Here is a 23588-nt window from a genome sequence, read left to right on the forward strand (position 1 = left end):
AGAAGTTGACCTTGTACCAGAAAGATCTGGAGTTTGAATTCCTCTTTGGGCATGGGTGTAATTTATATCCTGTTCTAACTATCCTTGTTTTGCTGTTCCTCCTAAATGACACACATGTTAAAGTGATTATTTGAAAAGTCAGGTACATAGAGCAATACGGGTTCTTTTTTCCGGAAAAAATAGAATGACTGTCTTTAATTTTGACGAAATTTATTTTATCAAAGAAGTGGCAATATTTATTTCATCACTTTGACAAAATCTTTGCTCGGTGCATATACCAGGAAACGATTTCGTCAAAAACGAAGAAAGTTTCGTGATGTTTGAGTATTCATTTTTTGCAGAGTATAAAATAAATTTCTTCAAACTAACAGCTGCATTTCAGGCTCATCAAAAGTTTTCTATATAACATAGTTTCAGTAAAAGGTCGTCTGCCACCTTATTTTTTGAATATGTCTAATAATAATTCAAATTTGAGGATAATAATGTAATTTATCCATGCACTTAAATATATAAAGTATCTTCAAAACACACTTTATAGAAACGAAATAGAATTCCATTGGAAATTATTCAAATAATTTATAATTGAGGTTTTTAAATACAAGGCCAAGAAATAAAGACCAAAAGAGAGAAGGTTCTAATCTATGAAAAGTTCCAAATTAAATTACGCTAAAAAGTACTGAGACTCAGGGTGTTAGTGCTCTTTGCCGCAAAGTTTTACGGAACAAAAAAATTCTGATTTCTGATTCATCTGATCTTGATATCTGATTTGCTTAATTGTAGTGATTCAGAGAATTTACAGCAAATATTACTGTAAAAATTACGATAGAAAAATTATTACGGTAAAATGGATTTTACAGGTGCTACCCACAGTATGCAGTAATTTTTACTGCAATTTGATTAAATTTCTTTTGCAATATGGTTTAATGAGAATTAAAAATTGCACAACGGCTTCATACAAAGTTGCTCTTTACTTTAATGATGGGTCAAATAAAACGCTGCGGAATGGTGGTATTTTCTTTTGCATCTGTGATTGATGAAGTGCTGCATGATTTTTTTATTTTTTATCGTGGAACACTTTTTTTAGAAAAAATAACGATAAACAATTTTAAATTAACGATCCAGTGAAAAATGTAGGAGTATAGCTGACGGCTTGTACAACAGTTAATCTAAATCAGTGTTTCTTAACCTTTTTGATATAATGAACCCCTTTTAAAATTTTTTTAAGAAGTCACGGACCACCCCCCTGTGAAAAAAAATAATTGCAAGAAACATCAATTATTAGAAAAAATTCAATTTTATTATTTTAGTAGTATACAAAATTTTTAAAATTAAAATTTTTAATGTGAAGGTTGCTGCTGCTTTTCCTTAATTAATAAATTTAATTGAGGGATGGTTTTCGACAAAGCAACGTGCATATCATGTTCAACATTCAATCGATTTCGATGTTATATATTTATTGTCACAAGTGTGGAAAATTCCGCTTCGCAAAGATACACTATAGCAAACGGAATTATAGCTGCCATAGTTCGATTTACAAGCAATGGGTAGGCTTCCAAACGTTTTAAAAATTAGGAGTAGTCAGTGGACCCCCAAAATATAACTCATGGACCCCTTAGGGGTTCATGAACCACAGGTTAAAAAACCCTGATCTAAATGGTCTAAAATTCAATGCTCTTAGACTCAGTAGCGTCATTACTCAGCATATTTGATTACAATTTTTTAAATGACTAGTACAAACGTATCTTCGAATATATAACATCAAAATACTAGTTTAAAAGTATTTTTATGCATGAATGTGACTTTTTTCCTTTTCCTATTTCTTACGTAAAACTGTTTTTATTAATCAGAGGATTTTTACTTTATAAAAGTTCCAAATGGTCTTTTGTATTTTTGTTTCGTTAGGGACCGTTAAATCTCTTTCTATCTATCCTAAGATAAAGCTAGCTGCAAAAGGGGCATTTAAACACGGCAAAGTCATCAAGTATTGGCTTTTTTCTTGGGAAAGAACTGGTGGTTATAAAACGACTTTCAAGAAGAAGAAGAAAAAAGAATTGATCCCTAGAGAATTTTAAAACAAATAAAAGTTTACGGAATACTGAAAAGATGCGTATTTTTTTCCTTAAAAGCCCTTCATGGGTATATCATGAGAATTTTATTTATTTCTTTAAATATAGTGTGAGTAAGAAAAAGGAGTCATAAAATGCTTCATTATATACAGTTATATGTGCTTTTCTACTTAGAAATAAAAACATAGAAAATTTTAAAACATTTATCTGGTTTCATAAATACATTTTTTTGTGAGAGTTGAAATAATTTAAGATATGAAAGAAACTGAAATTGCTAATATTTGATAAATAGTGATAACGGAAATAAAAAAAAATGGTGATAATGCCGATTAATAAATGGTAAGGATATTAAAATAATGATAGTAAATTAACGACATTGATAAAAGAAAGTATTGATAATGTTGTTGTTGTAGTTCATTTACGTTGCACTAGAGCTGCACAATGGGCTATTGGCGACGGTCCGGTAAACATCCCTGAGGATGATCCGAAGACATGCCATCACAATTTTGATCCTCAGCAGAGGGGATGGCACCCCTGCTTCGGTAGCCCAACGACCTGCACGCGAAGTTGAGCACTTTACGGTAGCACAGTTTAACGAGGACCAATACCGCACACCCTCGGTCCCTACGCAGACTGATCCAAGTGGTCACCCACCCGCACACTGACCGCAGCCAGTGATGCTTGACTTCGGTGATCTGCTGGGAACCGTGTCTTAACGATCAGTCCACTGCGGGACGTATTGATAATGATAACAAAATAAAGACAATTAGGATAAATGTTACAGAATCATGCTATTATTGTTTTTAATGAAAATTAAGGTGGTAGAGTCTTTTGTTTATGAACGCTCAACGACACTATAAAAAAATTACGGTCAGTTAAATTTTACCATAAAATCCATTTTAATTGGAGCATATAACGGAACGAAAATTCTTATGCACCGTAATTTTTACTGCAATAAATACCGTGAAATCATTTAATCACTATAATTAAATAAATATTACTGTAAAAATTACAGTATAACATTTTAGGGTATAATGATTTTACGGATGATGCACCCAAAACGCTGATACTTTAAGCTGTAATTTTATCCGTAAATTTTTACAGTGGACCCCATGATCACTTGGCATTAGTTTTCCTTTTTTCTTTTATTTCTTCGAATATTGGAAATATTCACGAATTTATGAACAAAAGAAAAAAAAAACATTATGCTTGCTAAATTTTATTTTGTCTGCGTTTTCCAAAAGTTTCTTTCTTTTCAAACTCTCTTTCCGAACGTTTTTCTTATATATCTTTTTTGACACATTACTGAACATAATTATTTTCCTCAATAATTACTTTAATTATACAACATTTGAAATTAAGGCTTTATTGCCGTAACAAATATGCTGGGTTAACCTTGTAACTTTATTTTCGTTTTTTTTTTCTTTTTCTTTTTTTTTAAAATTTGTATTCAAATTTTGGTTGCAATAAAAGCTATTTATGTACTTTTCACCAAAGTGATTATTTAGTAATAATGCAAAAAGTTATTTCCTAATTTGTATTCATTACAAATTACATTCCAAATTTGTATTCATTACTTTAAGTGTATGAGTCGACTGGACACAGTTTTCACAAAGCTAACGATTGTTGAATAATTGTTGGGAGCTAATAATCGTTGAATAATTATTGAAAGCTAACAATGTTGAATTGTTAGATTTCAACAGTTATGTTAGTTTACTGTTATGTTCAAATGTTAGCTTTCAACTGTCTAACAATTGTTCGCTACAACAATTGTTAGTTTTTAGCTGAAATTGTTGAAATCTAATAATAATCATTACTTATTCCGCAGAAGGACGCTACAGTGTGCTGCCGAACGGAGAACTACTTATTAGAAATGCCATGATATCTGACGGTTTTAAAAGTTATCGTTGCTTGACAAAGCATATTCTTAGTGGCGATATTCAACTGAGCTCTACTTCTGGACGATTGATTATCACAGGTAACAAAGTTTAGTTCATAATCAGAAATTTTATGAGGAAGGCACAATTCTTGCCCAGTTTGGAAATATTTTTAATGCTGTGTAAGATTCATTGATTGCTTAGATCTAGCTGGCTTTCATATTTAAAGCCTTTAAGTTTTGGAGTTAATTTCAAGTTAATTTATTTATTAATTTAATTTTAATGGTTAAGCTGAAGTATACAATGTCACAAAAAATATACAGTTCATTATTGTTTTTGAGATCCAAATTTAATTGTTTAAGCAATTATGCGCAGTTATTTTATTTATACAAAACTTTAGAAAAAGTATAGAAAAACACAATCAGCATTTAATTAAAAAAAACACTGGTTTTAAAGTTAATGAAATCCTCATAGGGCTTGTAAAAATGTTCGTAAAAAATAAATAGTAAGCTGAAAATGATACAAAATCCGTTAATAAATACATTTATTAGTTTTATAAATTATTTTTATTTATTATTCTTACATAATAGTATGATTAGTTTATTATTTGTTTAATTATAGGTATGATGAAGACTTTTACGTCATAGTACGGAAAAAAAATGAGGTTAAGCAGAAATGTATGCGTCATGAAAATAGATTTTAAACACACAAGTTGTCTCGATTATGTTCAAGTATTTTAAGCCGTTTCAATAAATATTCCCTAACATAGAATTAAATTTGGAAAATCTTAATAACAAATAATATTAAATATAAAATAGGCTGGCTAACTATTGGAACTACTTAAAAAACTATTTTAAGTTGCAAAAACCTTCATTAGCACCAACATTTAAAATGATTTATGATAATTTTAGTACAACTTATATATTAAAAATAGCTCGTACATTTTAAAAAAATCCAATTTACGTTTTTTTAATTAAGCAAATATAGTTAAAGGCATAAGACAAATGTAAACGCATATTAGAAGCAGTTAATTTTCAGTAGCTAAAAAAATTAGTAAATTTTTTTCTCTGATATGTGTATTGCTTTATTTATTTCTGTTATAATTCAAGTGAATATTCCTTAAAGTACTTCATACCATTAAAAGAGGTTATATTGTTAATCTATATTGCTAATCTTATATTGTTAATCTTATATCGTTTTGTAGACATCTTGAATATTTTTCTTCGCTGTCTTTAATGCATATTTTGCTGATTCCGAGTTTGATATTCTTTTCTCATGTCTGTTGATACGTTATGTTTGTGTGTCGTCGTTATTTGCTGAAATACGAACTATTTTACAAAAATAATGAGAATCAACACAAAGAGCCAAGCAACGAGGTGTAATCGAAATATTGCAATAATTTTAAAATACGATGTAGGAGTTGATAACGTTCATCCTCCGTTTTTTCAAACTCATCCAAAAATGTATCATTAATTTTGCTGCTTGTATTGAAGCTGGCATTGTATGCGTTGCTGCATTATAAAGATGAATTTTAGAACTGAAATTAGGGTACATCGTGTTAAAAAATGTTATGTGCAACAGTTTTTAGGAAATTATATTGTATCTCAGATTCTGTTACTAAAGTAGCTTGGTTTACTAAGCTACTTCGTTCCTATTGAATTATTATTTCGTTATTGGGTCAAAATGAAAACATGTTAATGCTGATTATAAGCATTTATATTTGTTGTAATCCTTAACGAGATTGTATTGTTGGGGAACGGTTATTGTCCTGTAAATAATAATGAAACTTTATTGCATGAGGTTCAAGCCACATAACTTTGATTTCAACTCATATAAATTCCAAAAAAAATATTTTTTGAATGGCTATTTTTGTTTGTGAAAGTTGAAAAACGGGTAAAAAAATTACGACCTGGGAAAAGTATAATGCTTCCTAAATATGGAGCCATACCTAAACTCCAGGAGAAGGCGGAATTACTGTCCTTGCCACAGTAAGACTTGCAGACGCTATTCTTTCGTAATAAAAAACCTTATATTGCAGGGATACAACGTATGAACAAAAGAAAATTTCCATCTAATTTTAAAGTCAATTCCTCGTCATGACATTCTTCTTTTGCAATTCAAAATGAAGACCACATACTTATTTTATTAGTGCAAAAGAAAAAGAATACCATACTTCTAAATAGTATTCATACAAGCTTGTTAACAAATGATATCTCAGAGTAGAAGCCACCGCTGCCACTACAATAGTACGACTTAGGCTTAGCATACTAGATGCTAAGGAATTATTCTACAAGAGGTGAAACTCGCAGGTGTCTTGCATTTCTTTAGAACGTTTATAATATTGGAGTCATTAATACTATAGACTCCTTTGCCACCCGAATTACTGACAGAGAATTCATTCTTGTGTTTGTTGAAGAACTACGAAATACACTATCTACCAATAAGTATTTGGACACCTATGCAAATGACAATATATCTGAGATCCTTAGATACCTCACGCTCTCATTCGGTATATATCGTGTAGGGAACTACATCGGCATTAGTCCCATGCAAGATGCCTACTGCACTATTTCGGATGACAGTGTGCTTCCTAAGTTGTGGCAGTTTTACGGGGTGGACCCCTGTTACTTGCAGGACGACATTGCCAGCTGTCATGTTGCGAGGGTCACCAAGGCTTGGTATGGTGCCAATGGGGTTAATTGAATGGACTGGCCTGCCCACAGCCCAGACCTGAACCCTAACGAGAACCTCTGGGACGAGTTGCATCACCGAATTAAGGGGTGTACTACTCGTCCGAAATCGGTAAATTGAACTTACATGTTTTCTCCAAGTCGAGTGGAAGAAAATACCACTAGCCGTCACACAAGGACTTGTGTAAAATATGCTCTGGAGGGTTCAAGCAGTAATTGCCTCTCGTGGAGGCTCTACCAACTATTGATTATGAAGAAAGTTTGTTCTTCTTTTCAATCGCACGTGTCCAAATACTTATTGGTAGATAGTGAAGAATAGACAGCCTCTAATTGATAAAATTTAGTATCTAAAATATACGAAACATGACTTTATTTTCGCAAGGCACAAAATAAAAATAATACTGGCCATGAGAAATTCTAGAAAATAATTCCTCGATGTTTTATAGTTATTTTCACGTCTCGTGGATATGCTGTATATAACTGCGCTAATGCCTAACTAATGAAAAAACTTAACATTCTAAGATGTGCTGAGGGCTAATGAATATTATTTATATTCATTTTGTTTGTTTATTTTCGTATTACTTGTGATCTTGCGAAAGAATAATCTGCAGCACTATATTACATTATAATGTAATATTGCCATTGCGTAAATGAAAGAAAATGAACAAAATAATTTTGAATCTTCAAAAATCATTACATATTGTATTTTCAACAATATTCGTCATTTAAAAATTTGTGGCGTAACTACCACTACGAAAATTAAAACCTCAATTCGCTGGTATATAAGACATGCTAACTTGATTCAATCACGAGGTACCTTTTGATAGATGAAGGTTGGCATGGTCGATAACTCCGCCCCCACATTGGTGACCTATGGACGTGATTTGTACACGCAGTAACGCTCACTTCGCAAAATAACTTGACGGTAACGCCTATTTCGATGGATAGACCACATTAAACAGTTGACTTGATGCTTGTGACTGTGACCTTATCCACCTCCTCACGCTATTGCTGCTCAGTCTCGTCTCGATCAAACACAACGTCAGCCAGCATACACTCAACTGCTAATGGCAACACAGGAGCGACTACGACTTTGAAGTTGATACACCTCTCACTTTCAGCACTCAAAAACCCAGTGACTCTCTCTCCCGGTCTTTCATAAGTACAGCAACCAGTCGTATCCGTTCATCGAATTTTATCCCTGATTAAATTCTGGTGGGGGAGTATTGTGGTTTAACCACTACTACGAAAATTAAAACATCAATTCACTGGTATATAAGACATGCTAACTTGATTCAATCACGAGGTACTTTTTGATAGATGAACTCCGCCCCCACAAATTCATTTACTTTGAATAAACATCAACTTCTTATGAGTTTCAAACTGACCACAAATGGCGGTTTTAGGTAAGTTCAAAATCCGGCTGTTCTAGTGTTAAAAATATATTTTAGAAAAATAATTATCTATTGATTAAAAGGCAAAAATTTCTTTAATAATTAATTCAACTATTAGAAAAAAAACACAAGTTTATGTATGAACATTTAATTTAATCTAGTTTCTCGTAACACTCTGAAAGAAATATTCACAATATAATGATGTCGGGTGGGAAAAAAATGTTTGTTTGATGTGCTTGCAAAAAACTGTTTTTCATTTTACTATTTATTGCTTCCATCTTTTAAAAAAGATAAGAAATAATGTTTTCTTTTTGGAAAATTAGCGTGCTTAAAATGTGTAAAAAATGCAAATTTATGATACGTTTTCTATATTTCCTTATATTTTTTTGTTGATTCCTGTTATTAAGGATTAACGAAGAAAGACGCTAATGAGATAGACGAAAGAAAGAAACTGTAATTAAATAATTTTTTCAGCATCTTCTGAAAATGCAAAAGAAAAAACCAATTATTCCAAAAGAACTGATAAGATGCCAAACAGATAAAAGATTAAAAGCTCATTACGATGGGAAAATCGGGAATGTTTTGACTTTTAAAGCATTCTTTAAGGTATTTGTTTGATAATTAGTTACAAATCTTTTCATATTGAGCGAGTTTAATCAGGTTGAAAAATTATGACAAAAATACATTTTGACAAACAATTGCGCAAATTAACATTTTTAAAACATTTTCTTTTCCTTCTGCTAATAACCTCGCATTCTGATAAAGCATAATTAATGAGGGATAGTAGATATAAAGTCGAATTAAATTTTTGTGTTCGGGGAAATGAAATGTTTTATGGAGTAAAATAATTGCCAACTTCTGTAGGACTTTTAAAATCGCAAAATCAATGAAATATTTCCATTAATTAAGGTCATGTTTTTCATTTTGATTAAATAAATTTCTTTAAAAAACACAAATGTTTAGTAAATTGTATTTCCGCTAGTATAAATATTTATTATAAGCTAGTTTATTTTTGAAAAATATAAAATTAGTTCAAAATCTTTTAACATAGAATGAGTTTAATCAGGTTAAAAATGCAATTCGACAAACATCTGCAGAAATTGGTTTCTTAAAAAATGACGTACTAGCTTCTTTACTCTCCGCACTTATCAGAAAGCCTGTTTATTTTAATACTGTTGTTGAATAGCCAACCTAATATTGAGTTTACAATGATGATGTTACTATAAATGTTCAACTCCGTAACCTTATAATTTTGAACTAACCCCAGAGGATAAGGGAACTTTTGGACCCACCATTGGGAGAAACTAGCCTTCGTGCATCACATTTTCATTGAATTAACCTTCAATAACGCTACATGGAGAGAAAACCCCCCAAAACCACCCTCGGTTAGCCCGATCACAAAGGAGCTCTTACCCCTGATCCATTTACCACTGAGAATATTTTACGTCAGTACTGTGGTCAGAGCGAGCAGGGAGCAGAATTCGTAACAGCAAGCCACCACTGAGATTCAAGCTCGGGACACATCATTGGAAGGCGAACTCTCTTTCTTTTGAACCACATCGCTCTAGAAAACATGATTGAAAAATAATGATCATGTATTTAAATAAACCCGTGATAAAAAAATTTCTTGTTTGGTGAAGTGATATGTTTTAGAGTGAATTACAATTGGCCAAATAATGGTATTTCTATACAACCACTGATTTTTACATATTTTGAAAATTTTTTTATTTGCATAAGTAAACTTCGTTTTAAGTTAGTAAAAAATACTTTTTATAAATCCGCTGAAAATTTCCGTTTATCCCAAGAAAACATCTGACTATTACTTACTTGTTTATGCATTTAAAAATTTTTTAAATAACATCCATAGTAAATTATCAAATTTATTTTAAATGAAATAACTCGTGACTAATTCTCCAAATATATTTTTTTTAAACGGCAGGCACTGAACTTTCGTTCCTCGCCTAGTAAGATGCCGGAAGTGTTACTCATTTAACGTTACCCAGTTGGCACCTGTGAACCTAAGTCACGGAGGAGAGGCGAGCAACATTACCCACGCCACACTGCCACATACCCGTTTATAGGGTGGGCCACATTCACGCATCACACAATAGAGAACACACACAGAGAGAAACATCCATGCCCTGAGTGGGATTCGAACCCGCAACCATTGGCTTCACAGTCAGGCACGCTGACCGCTCGGCCACCTGGCCGGCAATTCTCCAAATATACAGCTAATATCCATCGTTAAATTAAATCCGTTATGTTTTCCTATTGGTCTATTCCCTATCCTTTATACAAAATATAGTTTTTATGTGGATATAAAGATATTATTTGCAATTTAAAAGAAAAAAACAATTAATAAACTCTAAATTTTTTGTAAGAAATTTCAGTCAGGTTCTCTGCAGTCCCCAGACCCCGGGATGTCCTCCCTTGCGCGTACGGCCTTGACTATACATCACATGTAAATTACATGTCTGTAGAAATGACTGCTACTTTTTTACTGAAATTCTAGTATTGCTAAATCTCCGATGCACTGTAAAAAAATTTTCTGAAAAATGGCTAAATAACAACTTATATAATTGTTATTTTAACATATTCAAAGATAAAAGTTAAATAACCATAAATACAAAGGTATTCAAACTGTCAACCGTGAGAAAAACCTTTTATTAACTGCTCCTACCTAACACGGTAAAACTACCAGACTTTTATCGCTAAAGCTAGGCCCACTTACTGGCTGATGTGTCAATGGCTGATGTGTCAATGTCATGACCGATAGAACTAGCGTTCGAATCCCAGCGTTAAACAAAAATAAATCATGAATATGAAATTATTATAACATTTTAATATATCTTTTAGAATTCAAACAATAAAAACAGCTTTTTCCACTTTAAAAAAGAAAACTATTGCTTTCATAAGATGTGTAATGTAAAGGCTACTCATTTACGCCACGCAATATCGAGAAATGTTTATATGACTATGAATGTTAATACTAAAAAGAATGCAATGCTGAAAAGAGTGATACTATGAATGCTAGTGCTACAAGATTTCTAATGCTATGAATACTAATGATACAAAGAGTGCTAATACCATGAATACTAATGCTAAAAAGTATGATAAAAAGTTACCATGCAACATAATATGTTGGTGAAACTCAGAAGTAAAACAGTAAGTATGTTAAGGACTTAAAAAATGTCTACCAACACTATAAAAAATCTATTAAATTTGCAGAAAAAAAACTGTCATCGGGTGTGTAAGTATAAAACCGTTTATTTCACAGAGAAATACTGTTACTAAAAATCGGACTCCTGTTTTCTTAGCAGATAAATGCTTTTTTTGAATAAACAATCTCTATTATTTTAGCATAAAACGTTGCTTTTTTCTTTAAAAAAATGAACTATGTCAGTATAGTGATCGGTTAGAGCCACGGACAGAATCCGTACGACCAGTCAACGCTGGGATTCAAAAGTAGGTCAATTTACTGGGAGGCAAATATTTTGTTTCCAGAGATACTATAGGTCTAGTGTCTCAGTATGAGACAATATCTTAAATTGTTTTTATCTTAAAAGTCTTGTTGAAAGTATATAGGCATTTAAGATTAAAGTGATCCATCCCTATAAAATTGCCAGGCAACTTAACTTACCAAAAAATGCATCGAAAGAAACATCCAAAAGAGTATAAATTTTTCAATAAAATTGATACGCAGTTTTGCATATATGATGTAAAAAACCGTAAAATAATTGCTGAAAAGCAAGAGCAAGAATAGAAAATAATCGTAAAAGGATTTGAAGAAAGGGTGCAGTTATGGCCAGGGCTAAAATAAGTTAGACTTTTTCTGGTTATTAGCCTTCAAACTTTACGTAATTAACACATTATTTCCGTTCATAAACATAGTTCAAAAAAAAACTTTCTTGGATATTATATTAAAAAAATACCATTTTAAACTTATAAAAATGTTTTGTTAGTTGGTGAAAATGACACGATAAATACTTTATTTTAAAAAGTTCAGTTTTAACTTTAACTATTAAGAAAAATGAAGGCATATATCGACACTTTTTTTATCTACATATTCTTTTATAAAGATAAGTTAAGTTAAATTTAGAATCCCTGATTTTAAAATATGTCGTTAATAGCAATTTGTTCATACTTAATCATTAGGAAACATCAACCTTAAACGCTAATTACTGAAACAAAATAATAATTTAGGTTCATAATGACATTAGAAATTTTACAATTGTTTATAGACATTTAAATTTACGATGATATAATTTATAGATATTTAAATTGAAGAGAATATAATTTTTAAAAAAAATCATAAATATTTAGAATAACTACATTAAAAAATATGTTATGAAATTAGGAGAATTTCAACTATATACTATATATTTTATTTATACTTTTTACTTACATTTTAATTTTCTTTGACTTTATCTATTTTTTAATTCTTTTCACCTGCCTTTCTTTATGAAGTAACGAGGCGGTTTCTATTTAGATAATGAATTTTTATAAAAGTTCTTTACGACAGAATAAACGTATTGCTGTTTTATATTAACTGTGTCATTTCGGAATCCATTCTTTACATAGTTGTTCATTTACTTTAGGGAACACGCGAAAAATTATACTTTTTCCTTTTGTTTTTATATCAGAATTTTTGCAAGTTGCAATCGCGCAAACTGGCATTTCGATAATAGTTTTAAATTCTTGTAAATTCACTGCAAAAACTGAGGAAAGTCATTATAGAAAATAACAAATGTCTTAGAATATCTCGCAAAAAGAAATGATCCAATATTAGTTAGAGCTAGTAAGGCCAAACGCTCCGTTCTTGAAGTAAAAGTGCGAGCTTTGCGCCAAAGTGACGTCACTAGAGTGACGTCGGAGGATTGGCGCGGCAAGAGATACTTCAAAGGAGTGAACCAGCCCTTCTATTATCTTTAGCCCTGGTTATGGCACGGTAAGCAGAACTGAATAGCAGAAACTAGACATTAAACTGGAGGTTTTAATCCAATTACGATATGGGTTAAAAACAGAAAAAACATTTTGCCAACAAAACAGTTTTAAACCATCAAATATACAGAGAAAGTTCATATAAAATGGGAAACTTTTATATTTCGTAGATATTGGTCACAAACAGAAAAATTCTAGACTTTTCCTTAAACAGTTTTTTTTTACTGCAAAAAACATGTTTTTTATTCTATTACACCCTTATTTTAATAAGTTTAAAAAAATTGCTAACGAAACGGAAGGATGAATAAAGAGTTATCCTTCCCTTTATTTTTCTTTTAATCTAATTACTTTTGCACAGGACGTCCGTAGCCCAGCGGTTAGAGAATCGGATTCCGGTTCGGAGGAACCGGTGTTCGGTACTTGACTCACCTAAGACCCACCAAATACAAGCTGGTAAAATCTGTCGGGTCGAAAGTCTTGTAGTTGTTCACTAAGTAATGCCATGGGTACAGGGATCTGGAGAAAATTTCCTTCTCCTTCTGATCTTTGTCTAAACTGAGAAAGAGGGCTCACAAAATTGGGATTGCGAGTCTTCAGATCATCCTCAGGAATGTTTTTAAGTTCGTCGCCAATATCCCATTGTGCAGCTCCAGGGCGATGTAAATAATGTAACTAATATGGTTAATAATATGGTTTTAGACAGGGAAACTAATATTTATTTATTTATTGCGAAAAAGCTATACTTCTGACAGTTTTGAAATAAAAAATGTGTTTGTAATAATAATGACATCATTGCATCGATATTTCTCTGTAAATCAATAGACAATGCATTAATTACAAAAATAAAATTTATTTTCTTACATGGCATCACAATTCCTCTACAACTCTTACAGCTTCATGATTGATTTATGATTCGGCTCTTTTGAAATGGGCCAAAAATAGTCTCCTTTTTTTTTGTTTTTAAAATCCCAGTTTCGCTACTGTATTGCAACAGTTGAATAATTTTCCCATTTCTGGAGCCTTCTTAAAAGTAGGTCATCCAGACTTATGATCTTTTGTTTTGGTAAACTTCGCATAAATCTCAAGCAAAGTGCATTCCAAGTCATTTATTTAGCTTTATACTTGAAAAAATATTCAGATCAACAACGTAATTGATGTCTTCGAAATGCGCGTTCCAGTTTAAAATAAATTCATTTATTAGCTTTTGCTTCGATTGTTTCTTTGCCTCAAAGTTTAATTTGATGTATTAAAATATCAAAGGAACATAAGAATATCAAAAGAGTTCTCAATGCTGTAGGCCATTCGTAAATGCATAAAAGGGTGTTGTATTCTGTAAGGATGTTCGGTTTATACTTTATTTCTGAATAAGAAATAGAGTGTATCTTAATATTTTTTTTTTTTTTTTTTTGCGATTTTGTNATATATATTTTTTTTTTTTTTTTTTTGAAATTCAGATCCAGATTTTTCGAAATATTTTTTTTAATCAAGCTGAAAAATGAACTTAACTGAAAGATACTGACTTAGCTGAACTGAAATATATTTAGATTTCCTGAAATGAGCTTAAATATCTTTTTTGGAGTCAAAAACGGGAATGCTATTTTCCTTAAATCAAAAATATAAAACAAATTTTAGCTCCAAAATGTAAGCTTTGGAATGTTAAATGGCAGCAATGTATGCATGTATTATAAAACTTCAGACTTCATGAATCTACAGCGTGATTCAGAACAATGATACTAACTTGAAAATCTGAATGATTGACAATTGTACAGCAACCAATGGAAGGCAATGTCATTGTACACTTTAGGGGAGTTTTACAGTGATGAATTTTCTGTTAGTTTCATTTTGAAATGATAATTTTATGAATATAGAAAGCCTGAAATTCATGTAGTGTAATATTTATGATCAAAACTGCATAGGCTCAGAAATAACTATTTTATCACAGCATAATGATTTGGCCTATAATCTGACAATTTCGCTAAGTTGCGAGTAAAATAATTAAAAACTGCATTTAGATAGTCTCAGAATATATATTTTTTATTAATTTATTCATTTTTTTATCAAACATAATGATTTGGAGTGTAGCTTCAGCTAGGCGTCAACTTAAACTTAAATGTAACTTAAAGATGTACATTAAAATAGCGATTTACAGCTATGAACGATAAATAATAATAAAACAATGATTAAAATAACGGTTAAAATAACGATAAATAATAAAATGATGATTAAAAAATTATAAAACAACTATTCTTGAGACTTTTTAAATGCTATGTAGGATAAAAATTATTGAAAAAAACATAAAATTAAAGTTATTTAGATAAATAAAAGAAGTATCAGTTTAAAATCGCACAAATATGAATGAAAAGTAAATACAGTGGCATACAATAAAATTTCTCACCATAGGTTACTATACAATTATGAATCTTTATGATCTGCCTTATTTCTCCCCTAAGTTAAAAAACCAGTGAACTGAATACAGATGAAAATCTGAATTTTATCAGCGATTATTTTCAAATTTCAATCCAATCTTTAGTGTAGATTATCATGTATATTTCGGCATAGGCTGAGGTTTTCATTGGGAAAGAAATGTGTTACATTTATTTAGTTATATTTATTTAGTTAAATTAATTTAGTTATGTTTTATTTATTTAGTTTTATTTCCGTCAAATTACCCATTGAGATCAATACAGATAACGTAGTTTATAAACAGTCTACAAGAAGTTAGGCATCTTAAAAAATCGTTTCGTTCTTGCTCATAATAAACTGATGAAACTTGCAGAGACGATATGAGGATCAGAAATAAAAGGGAAGGATAAAGGAAACCATCCCCACTACAATCTATTGTAAGTTCATGGAATTTAAGGCTCCACTGTTAGGGAACCTAAGGCAAAATTGTTGTAATGTGGTTAGCAACCCGCACAATGCCGTCTTTACTTTTTGGACATACTAGTGTCAATCAATCTGAAGCCGGGTGGGTTTCAAGCTGCCAGTGAACCTCTATTCGTCAAAAAGACATAAAAGTGTTTCTTAATAGTACTGAACTATCGCTGCTCAGTCTTCCATGAGAATGAAAAATCTTCTAAATCAGAGTATAAATACCTCAGTTTAGCTAGATAGCCAATGAATAAAATATTACAATATCCTATTTATTGGCCAATAACATATTATAATTTTAAATATTATAATTATAAATATAATAATGTAAGTATATATCAATTAAGTATATATTAATAATTCATACACGTAGTAATGTAAGTCAATGTTATTAAACAGTGCGCGTCATTTGAATTGATTAGAACATTTGCTTTAAAAATATAAACAATATTGATTATCAACAATATGAAATATCAACAATATCTATTTTTTTCAAGAAATTATTTCAAATGTTAAAGCTATTTCGATTGCATTTTTGTATTATTTTTTCTCTAGATCCCCAAGGAACACAACCACCCAGGATGTCTGATACTAGAAGCTCCATTAATGTTCGTCAAGGCTTATCAGCAGAGTTAACGTGTGTTGCACAGGCATACCCTCTACCTGGTTATAAGTAAGCATATATATTGCTAAAAAATGTGGAGTGTGTATTTTATATTTATTACAGCCTTAACAAAGCGCTAATTTGAACCACGTTCTTGTATGTCATAAAATTAATAACGAGATACTATTCAACTTGAAAAGTACTGCTTAGCACCAGTAAACTTGCACCATATTCTGTACAAAATATCTAAAAATGGATATAGTGCTCCATAACTAAACTCAGAGGCTTGACAGTACTTGGGACAGTAGGTCTTCCGACAGAGGGGCTCGGCCTGCCATGACCATCCTAGTTTTCTTGATCTTGGGTTCTTGGGTACAGGAACAAATATTCCGGTTGGGTGGTCAGCCGAACTTGTATCCCTTAATGTTTAGTCCTCAAGCACGTTTGGTACTCATTTAATCGACCTTTAAAGGGATGAAAAGCTGAGTCAACCTTGCCCGATCCGAGAATAGAACTTAGAACCTATGGCACGGGAGCTCAAAACAGGACCCGTGGCATAACTACATTTTAAAATTAAAATCCTTATTAAATATGACATGAAAAATTTCACAGAGAAAGAGTTGCATGTTAATTAATACTTAAGAAAAAAAGCACAAAAACGTTATCAAACTCAAATGAATTAATATTTATGTAGATTAAGAGAAAAAGAGCCAGTCAAATTATTGAAAAATATTTTAATCAGTAATCATTCTACACTGTAAAAAATTCCAGTTCCAATTGCGGTAAAAAGTATCAAAGCTCAAGGTGCAGTACTTTTTACGGTAAAATTATGCGAAACAGAAAATCTGATATACCGTAATTTTTATATATAGTAATAATTACTGTAAAATCAATGAATCACTATAATAAAATAAATATAACTGTAAAAATTATGGTACAGAATTTTATGATAAAAATGGATTTTACGGTAAAATTGATTTTAAGGAAGCTGCACTCAGAGTGCCAGTACTTTTCACCCTAAATTGATCCTAATTTGATCCTGTTTCATGTGCGAATAAAATAATTTTCGATGAGTTTAATCACTCATTTGCTTTAGCAGTTAAATTTAACACTTTATTAAGATGGTAGGCAAAGTGCATCCAATTAAAGTTTAATGTAGTAATTATTTTATAAGGGTTCAATCCTGAGTTTTTTGCAAGCATTTTAATTAGATTAGTGACATTCAGAATTATATGTATTTTTTATTTAAATATCGAAAGTAATTTTTTAATACTTAGTTTTTCTATTAATTTCAAAACTATATTCTGGATTATATTAATGATTTAAATTAAGAGCATTAGAAATAACTAACTTAATTATTTTCTTCTCTGACCAATATTATACACTTGTGCGAATAATATTAGTTATAATTTTTACGTAAACTATTTTAGAAATTTTAATTAATAAAAACAGAGTAATGTTCGATTAAAAAAACTGTATTTTCTCGAGGGAACATTTTTAAGAAAATTTCCTGACGGGCTTTTTTAATTAATTAGCTCCCTCTTTCGCTAAAGTAGAGTTTCGATATACTTTTCGACACATTTTTTGAGAGTTTAGAAAGCAAACATTACTCAAAAAATGAATTTAAAAAGTTTCGGATCATTTAGTAAGGTATCTCTTTAATCTACCAACACACAAAACTAATTAAAGGATTTCTGACTGCAAAATTTGTTTAAAAAAGTAGTTTTTATGAACTTTATATGAAGAGTGCATTTAACCAACGTATGTATTATTTTACAAAGAAATATGAATATCTTGGGCATTTAATTAGATTTTTTGCTTTCGGTTTTAACAAACATTTTTTTAAAGAAATATATAGATAATAAATTAATATTTATTTACTTGCTGCTAAAAAGCGTTTTAAATATTTACTGTTTCATCGGCTGGGCCAAGATTTAAAGTGTGTTTTATTTTTTTCCTGAATGGCAAAAGTATTTTAAGAAAACGTATTTTGTAGACCTTTTTTCACAGAAAAAAAGACGCAGATATTTTTAGAATTAATTTATTCTTTTTCCTAATTCTATAATGGAAAATTTCGAGAAAAAAATAAATTGTTGATAGAGATGCAATATTAAAATTTTTTTTAGTGTTTAAAAACTGATAACATGTCCTTAAAATGAATTATTGTTATTTAGTTGTTAGCAAAACGTGTGTAAACAAAACTTAAATTTCTGTAAAATTAGTTTAAAAACTACACTAAATTACAATAATAGAAGACAGTTTTTAAATTTTCTTGAATTTCATAAGAAATACGTAGAGTACCTAGAGAATTATTTTACTACTTTAGATGCAATTAGTTCGTACGATTTCTTATACTCAGCATTAAGGTTCCAAACTTTCAGAGGTTTCTGCTGCCGTTCGTTGTTTAGCATTACTACCAAAAAAGCTAATATCCTCTGTTTTCTCTGATAAACTCTGACATTTAGAAACATCGAAATGAAACCCTCTTAGTTTTTCTTTAAATCATATGAAAAACGCGTGGTTCAAATTCGAAACTTTTCTGTCGGTAAAAACATGTTATATAATGCCACTATCAATTTGAGGCTAATTATCCCCAAATACCAGTAATTACAAATTTCGAAATCGACTGTTATTGGTTTTCCTTTACATCTGACAAGAAACACATATTTTAAATTTGAGACTTCTACTTTCATTTAGCATTACCGACAAATGAGGTTGATTACCCCGGTAATTATAAACTATCGAACCGAAACAATTTTACTTTTACCCTTTAAATTATCAAAATGACACGTTTTTAGTTTTCCCCTTATCAGATAAGGAACACGTGGTCGAAATTTGAGACTTCTAGTTTTGTAGGAAACTTTTATTCACCCTATATTCATCCCGATAATTATAAAATATTGAAATGAAACCAAGTTAATATGCACATAAGAAGCACATTTTCCGAATCCTTCAATCTTTTTCCAAAATGTATTATTTAGCATTGCTGTTCACAAGCTAATTATTCCAAATTACCCCGATAATTACAAAATATCAAAATGAGACCTGTTTTTTTTTCTTTTTAAATATAAACAATATTTAATACTGTCATTTAACATTGACAAGAATTGCGCAAAATTTTTTGGAAATTTATTTGTTGGTAACAAAGCTTTTATTCATCGCAAGTGGTTCGCATATGCTGCTATCTTTGATTTTTTATTCACTCTGCATTAATTAACTGCCAAAATCTGCATAAATTTTTTATTTACTATGCAAATTTAATAAAAACCGTCTCCCAAAATTTATGTATGTATTATACATTATTTTAAATTTAATCACAACAATGCTCTTATTAATTAAAAACTAAGATCGAGAAAGTTTAAAATAACCCATTTTTCCTTCAATTCTAGATATTATACAAGTCTAGATATTTCTTTCAATTCAATTAAAAGCAATAATTAGACATTTTTGCCAAATTAAAGACCAATATACATATTTTGAATATACCGATAATTTTCGTATGTTTTATTAAACATTACTCGCAAGGAATCGTCGTAGTTAATGGCGACAAAGTCAAATGTTTCAAATCTAAATGTTCTAACCATCTCAATTAGGTCAAACAAAAGAACTTTCTTTAGAGGAACTTGTCCTGGTGCCCAAGTCATTAATAACATTTTTGTTTTTGGTAATTAGCGTCGAAAGTTGCGAGAAAATGTCTTGAAAAGTAATGTCTTAGCTGTAGGACCCTGATTAGCTGTAAAAGATACGATGGGAAATGTTGGAATTTGTACGTAAAGAAGCCAATGATTAGCAAGAGCAGAGTAAATTAAGGTCTTGTATCTTAAAATTGGACGAAAAAAACTTCAGTAACGTATCTTAGAACAAAACTTTTCCAAAGTACTACATCTTTTTTTTAATTTTACAAGCTGTTTAATATCTTTATTTTCAACGCAGCAAATTAATTGTGCCTAGATAATAATTATGTATAAAAAAACTGAAACCCAAACTTCACTAAGAACAAGGCAAACATTGTTGGTGACTATGAATTATATTGAAATGTATTTCTTAACAGATTCATTTTACGATTCCAGGAAGAAAAAAGTTGTGTCTTTTCTAATTGGTTCAAGAATTCAAGTGTGTTAAATGGTACCGTATGCGAGTTAAATGCTGGTATTTTATAGAATGCATAGTCATTGTACAGAATTCAATATTTTAAAGCACAGTATGAAATATGCATTGTAAAAAAAATGATATTCAAATTTCATGAAACTTTCGTTGTATCGCACGAAACCGCTTCCTGGTACATGGAAATGAATTCAAGGAAACGAATGGTTCGAGAAAACGAATTTCGTTAATAGTTAATAAATATTTCAGCATTTTTTTTTTCAAAACAAAAATGGTAGTATTTACGTATTTAACCTTTCTAATAATCACTTTATCGTGGGCACCATAGATCTGGGTCAATGTCCCCTTCAAAACTCAAGAAAGACAAAAAAAAAAGAGGAAAAAAAAAAACAGAAATAAATCATACCCCAGCAGGATGCGGGTTTCAAACATGGGATTTTCCTGGTTCGAGATCAACTCTTTGACCACCATACAGCCGGTAGACTTATTTAATCGCTTTATTTTCGATCATCTATTATTAATCCCAGTTTCGTCATTCTAGTTAACAATGTCCCACAATGCACTACGATGAGGTAACGAGTCAAGGAAACGTTTTCGTAAACATTTGGGAGTTCGCATTCCGTTACAAATGACGTGACGTCGTGACGAAAAAATTCTAAAAATAAGCCAAATATAGCTCAAGGACTGCTGAATCGTCAAAAGTGAGAGCTTTATTTCTGAAATTGTGAGAATAATTATGTACTTTATTCATTTAATATTAAAAGTATAGAGTATGAAATTTATTAAGCATTTGCCTCATCATTCAGTAGAATGGCTGAACATTTTAAAGAATGACGTATGCTTTTTAAGCGAAGTACGATTTATGAACATTATTACGTATTTTACCTATTCCTTCAATAGAATGCCTAGGAATTCTATATAATAGGGTATGCCCCTTAGGCAAAGCAGTAAATAATAGAATTTTTGTATATTTTGCCCATTCATTTAATAGAATGGCTGAGAATGATGATATATGTTCGTTAGGCAAAGTAAGAATTACGAAAATCATGATATATTTTGCCTCCCTGTATTTTGCCTGTAGGTTTTTCCCTTTGTAATTAATCTTACCTAACTTGTAATTAACTTGTAGGTAATTCCTATTGGATTTCTACGTTATGTTTGAAGCATTATCGCTTTAGATGTTACTAGTTTTTAATAAGACATTTAATACAATGTCTGGACAAAGCGCGAAATCTTAATCATTTCATGTTATCAAACAATGAAACTGATTTAAACATATTCAGAAAAAGACAAAATAAGTAAATAACATTTAAAGTAATAAATCAAAACGGAGAAGCGCTCAAGACAGCTAAAATCAAATTTGTTTTTATTTTAATTTAGAAACTCAGAAATACTATTCTAGCGGAAAACGGGAAAAAAAATTAAGATATGTATATTACCACGACAGTACTTCATCAGGGGACGCATTGCCTGCCAACACACACGAGCCTTTCTTGTCGGTGGTAATACCAAAAACTGACAGTGCGTGGAGGCCTCATAATGGATAAACAAATAAGAAAAGGCAATAAGAAAAATTGAAATGCAAAAAAAAATTAATGACAAGCAAACGCAATTTAAAATCACACAGATTAAGACTTAATAATGATACGCCCACATATCAGAAAAATAAATAAAGATAAAGTTACATTTAGAATAACCAAATCAAAATAAAATATAAATTGCCAAATCATTTAGGAAACTTAAAAAAATAAATCAAGTGCTGACCCCTTTTGAAAATCTTGAAAAATAAAGCAAAAAAACATTCAATGTGTAAAATTGTTTAAAAATGTGCTGCCACCTATATGCTTCAGAAACAAACAATCCTACATTTCACCGCATAGGCCTATTTATGCGGTCTTTAATTTCGATGGAATCATTTGAATGTCTTTAAAATATTTTGAATTAAAGTATCATAATTACTGTAATTAAAAGGAAAATTATTATTCTCTAATGTAATCCTGAAATTCCTGATAGCTGAAAGAAAGTCTGTCTTATTATTACAAATAAATTTAAACCTAATATTTTAACCAATCAAAATATTCTTGAAAATGTTAAAGTATAGGTTGGAATTAAAATGTGTTAAACTAATAATATTAAACTTAAAATCTCTTCTTTTATCATATAATACGATAAAAAAATTTTGGTTATGAAGTTTAATATCAATATCTAAAAAATAAGAGCAATTTTCATCTGAAGTAGTCTTTATTAAATTGAGTTTTATGGAATAAATATCTTTAATTAAATCAAAATTATTCGAATCAAAAATAGTTGAATCATCCATAAATCTAAGCCCAATTAATAAATTATGTTGTAAAAATCTTTGTTTTTAAAAATGCAAGAAAATATTAGCAAATACACTTGAATAACCAAAAAAAAATTTTTTTTTCGTTTTCTGATAGAATAGTATTTTTGACTATCTAAATTCATTTCATGCTTAATCATTTAAGCATTCTGCACTATGAATAGTCATTACATAGAAAATTGGATTTTATACGTAGGCGGTAACAGTTATAATATATATCTTACTGTTTTCTTAACGGTAAGAGTAAATATTAATTAAATCTCATGTGTAAGTTAAACCTTTTACAAATAGACAAAAAACAAGGTTTTGAATATTGAAATAACAATTTATACTAAATCAATTAATATCAAATCTATTTCTTGCATTACCATTTCTTTCGATTAAAAAATTTAAAGTGTAAATAATTGTAAAGTAATAATATTTATTCTCTTTTTTTTATCCAATCAATGCAGATTTTTGTAAATAAAGAGTAATCCAATTTCTCCACTCTTATTGTATATTTTGAGTATAAATGTAAAATATGAACATAATAAAGGTACAAAATAATATTTAGGAGGGGGAAAAGGTTAAACGTAAACGAAACCAATTTCAACTGAGAGAGATATAATTTAAAGCATGATAGCTTGATTGTCTGACAAAGGAAAAAATATTGATTGCTGAGAATATTTGAACAGAGATTATTCGAAACATTTTTAAGCTC

At 30.3% G+C, this 23588-nt stretch overlaps 1 protein-coding gene across 1 annotated transcript in view; it reads left to right on the forward strand.

Moving 5' to 3' along the window:
• LOC107449899 (cell adhesion molecule Dscam1) overlaps positions 1–23588 on the forward strand; it is a 269009-nt gene that overhangs the window by 182434 nt on the left and 62987 nt on the right. The window contains exons 4-5 of the mRNA XM_071184247.1: positions 3895–4044; positions 16395–16512. Of these exons, the coding sequence (XP_071040348.1) occupies positions 3895–4044; positions 16395–16512 (268 nt within the window). The remainder of the gene's footprint in view (positions 1–3894; positions 4045–16394; positions 16513–23588) is intronic.

Source organism: Parasteatoda tepidariorum, chromosome 8 (assembly GCF_043381705.1).
Source record: "Parasteatoda tepidariorum isolate YZ-2023 chromosome 8, CAS_Ptep_4.0, whole genome shotgun sequence".
Classification (NCBI taxonomy): Eukaryota; Metazoa; Arthropoda; class Arachnida; order Araneae; family Theridiidae; genus Parasteatoda; species Parasteatoda tepidariorum.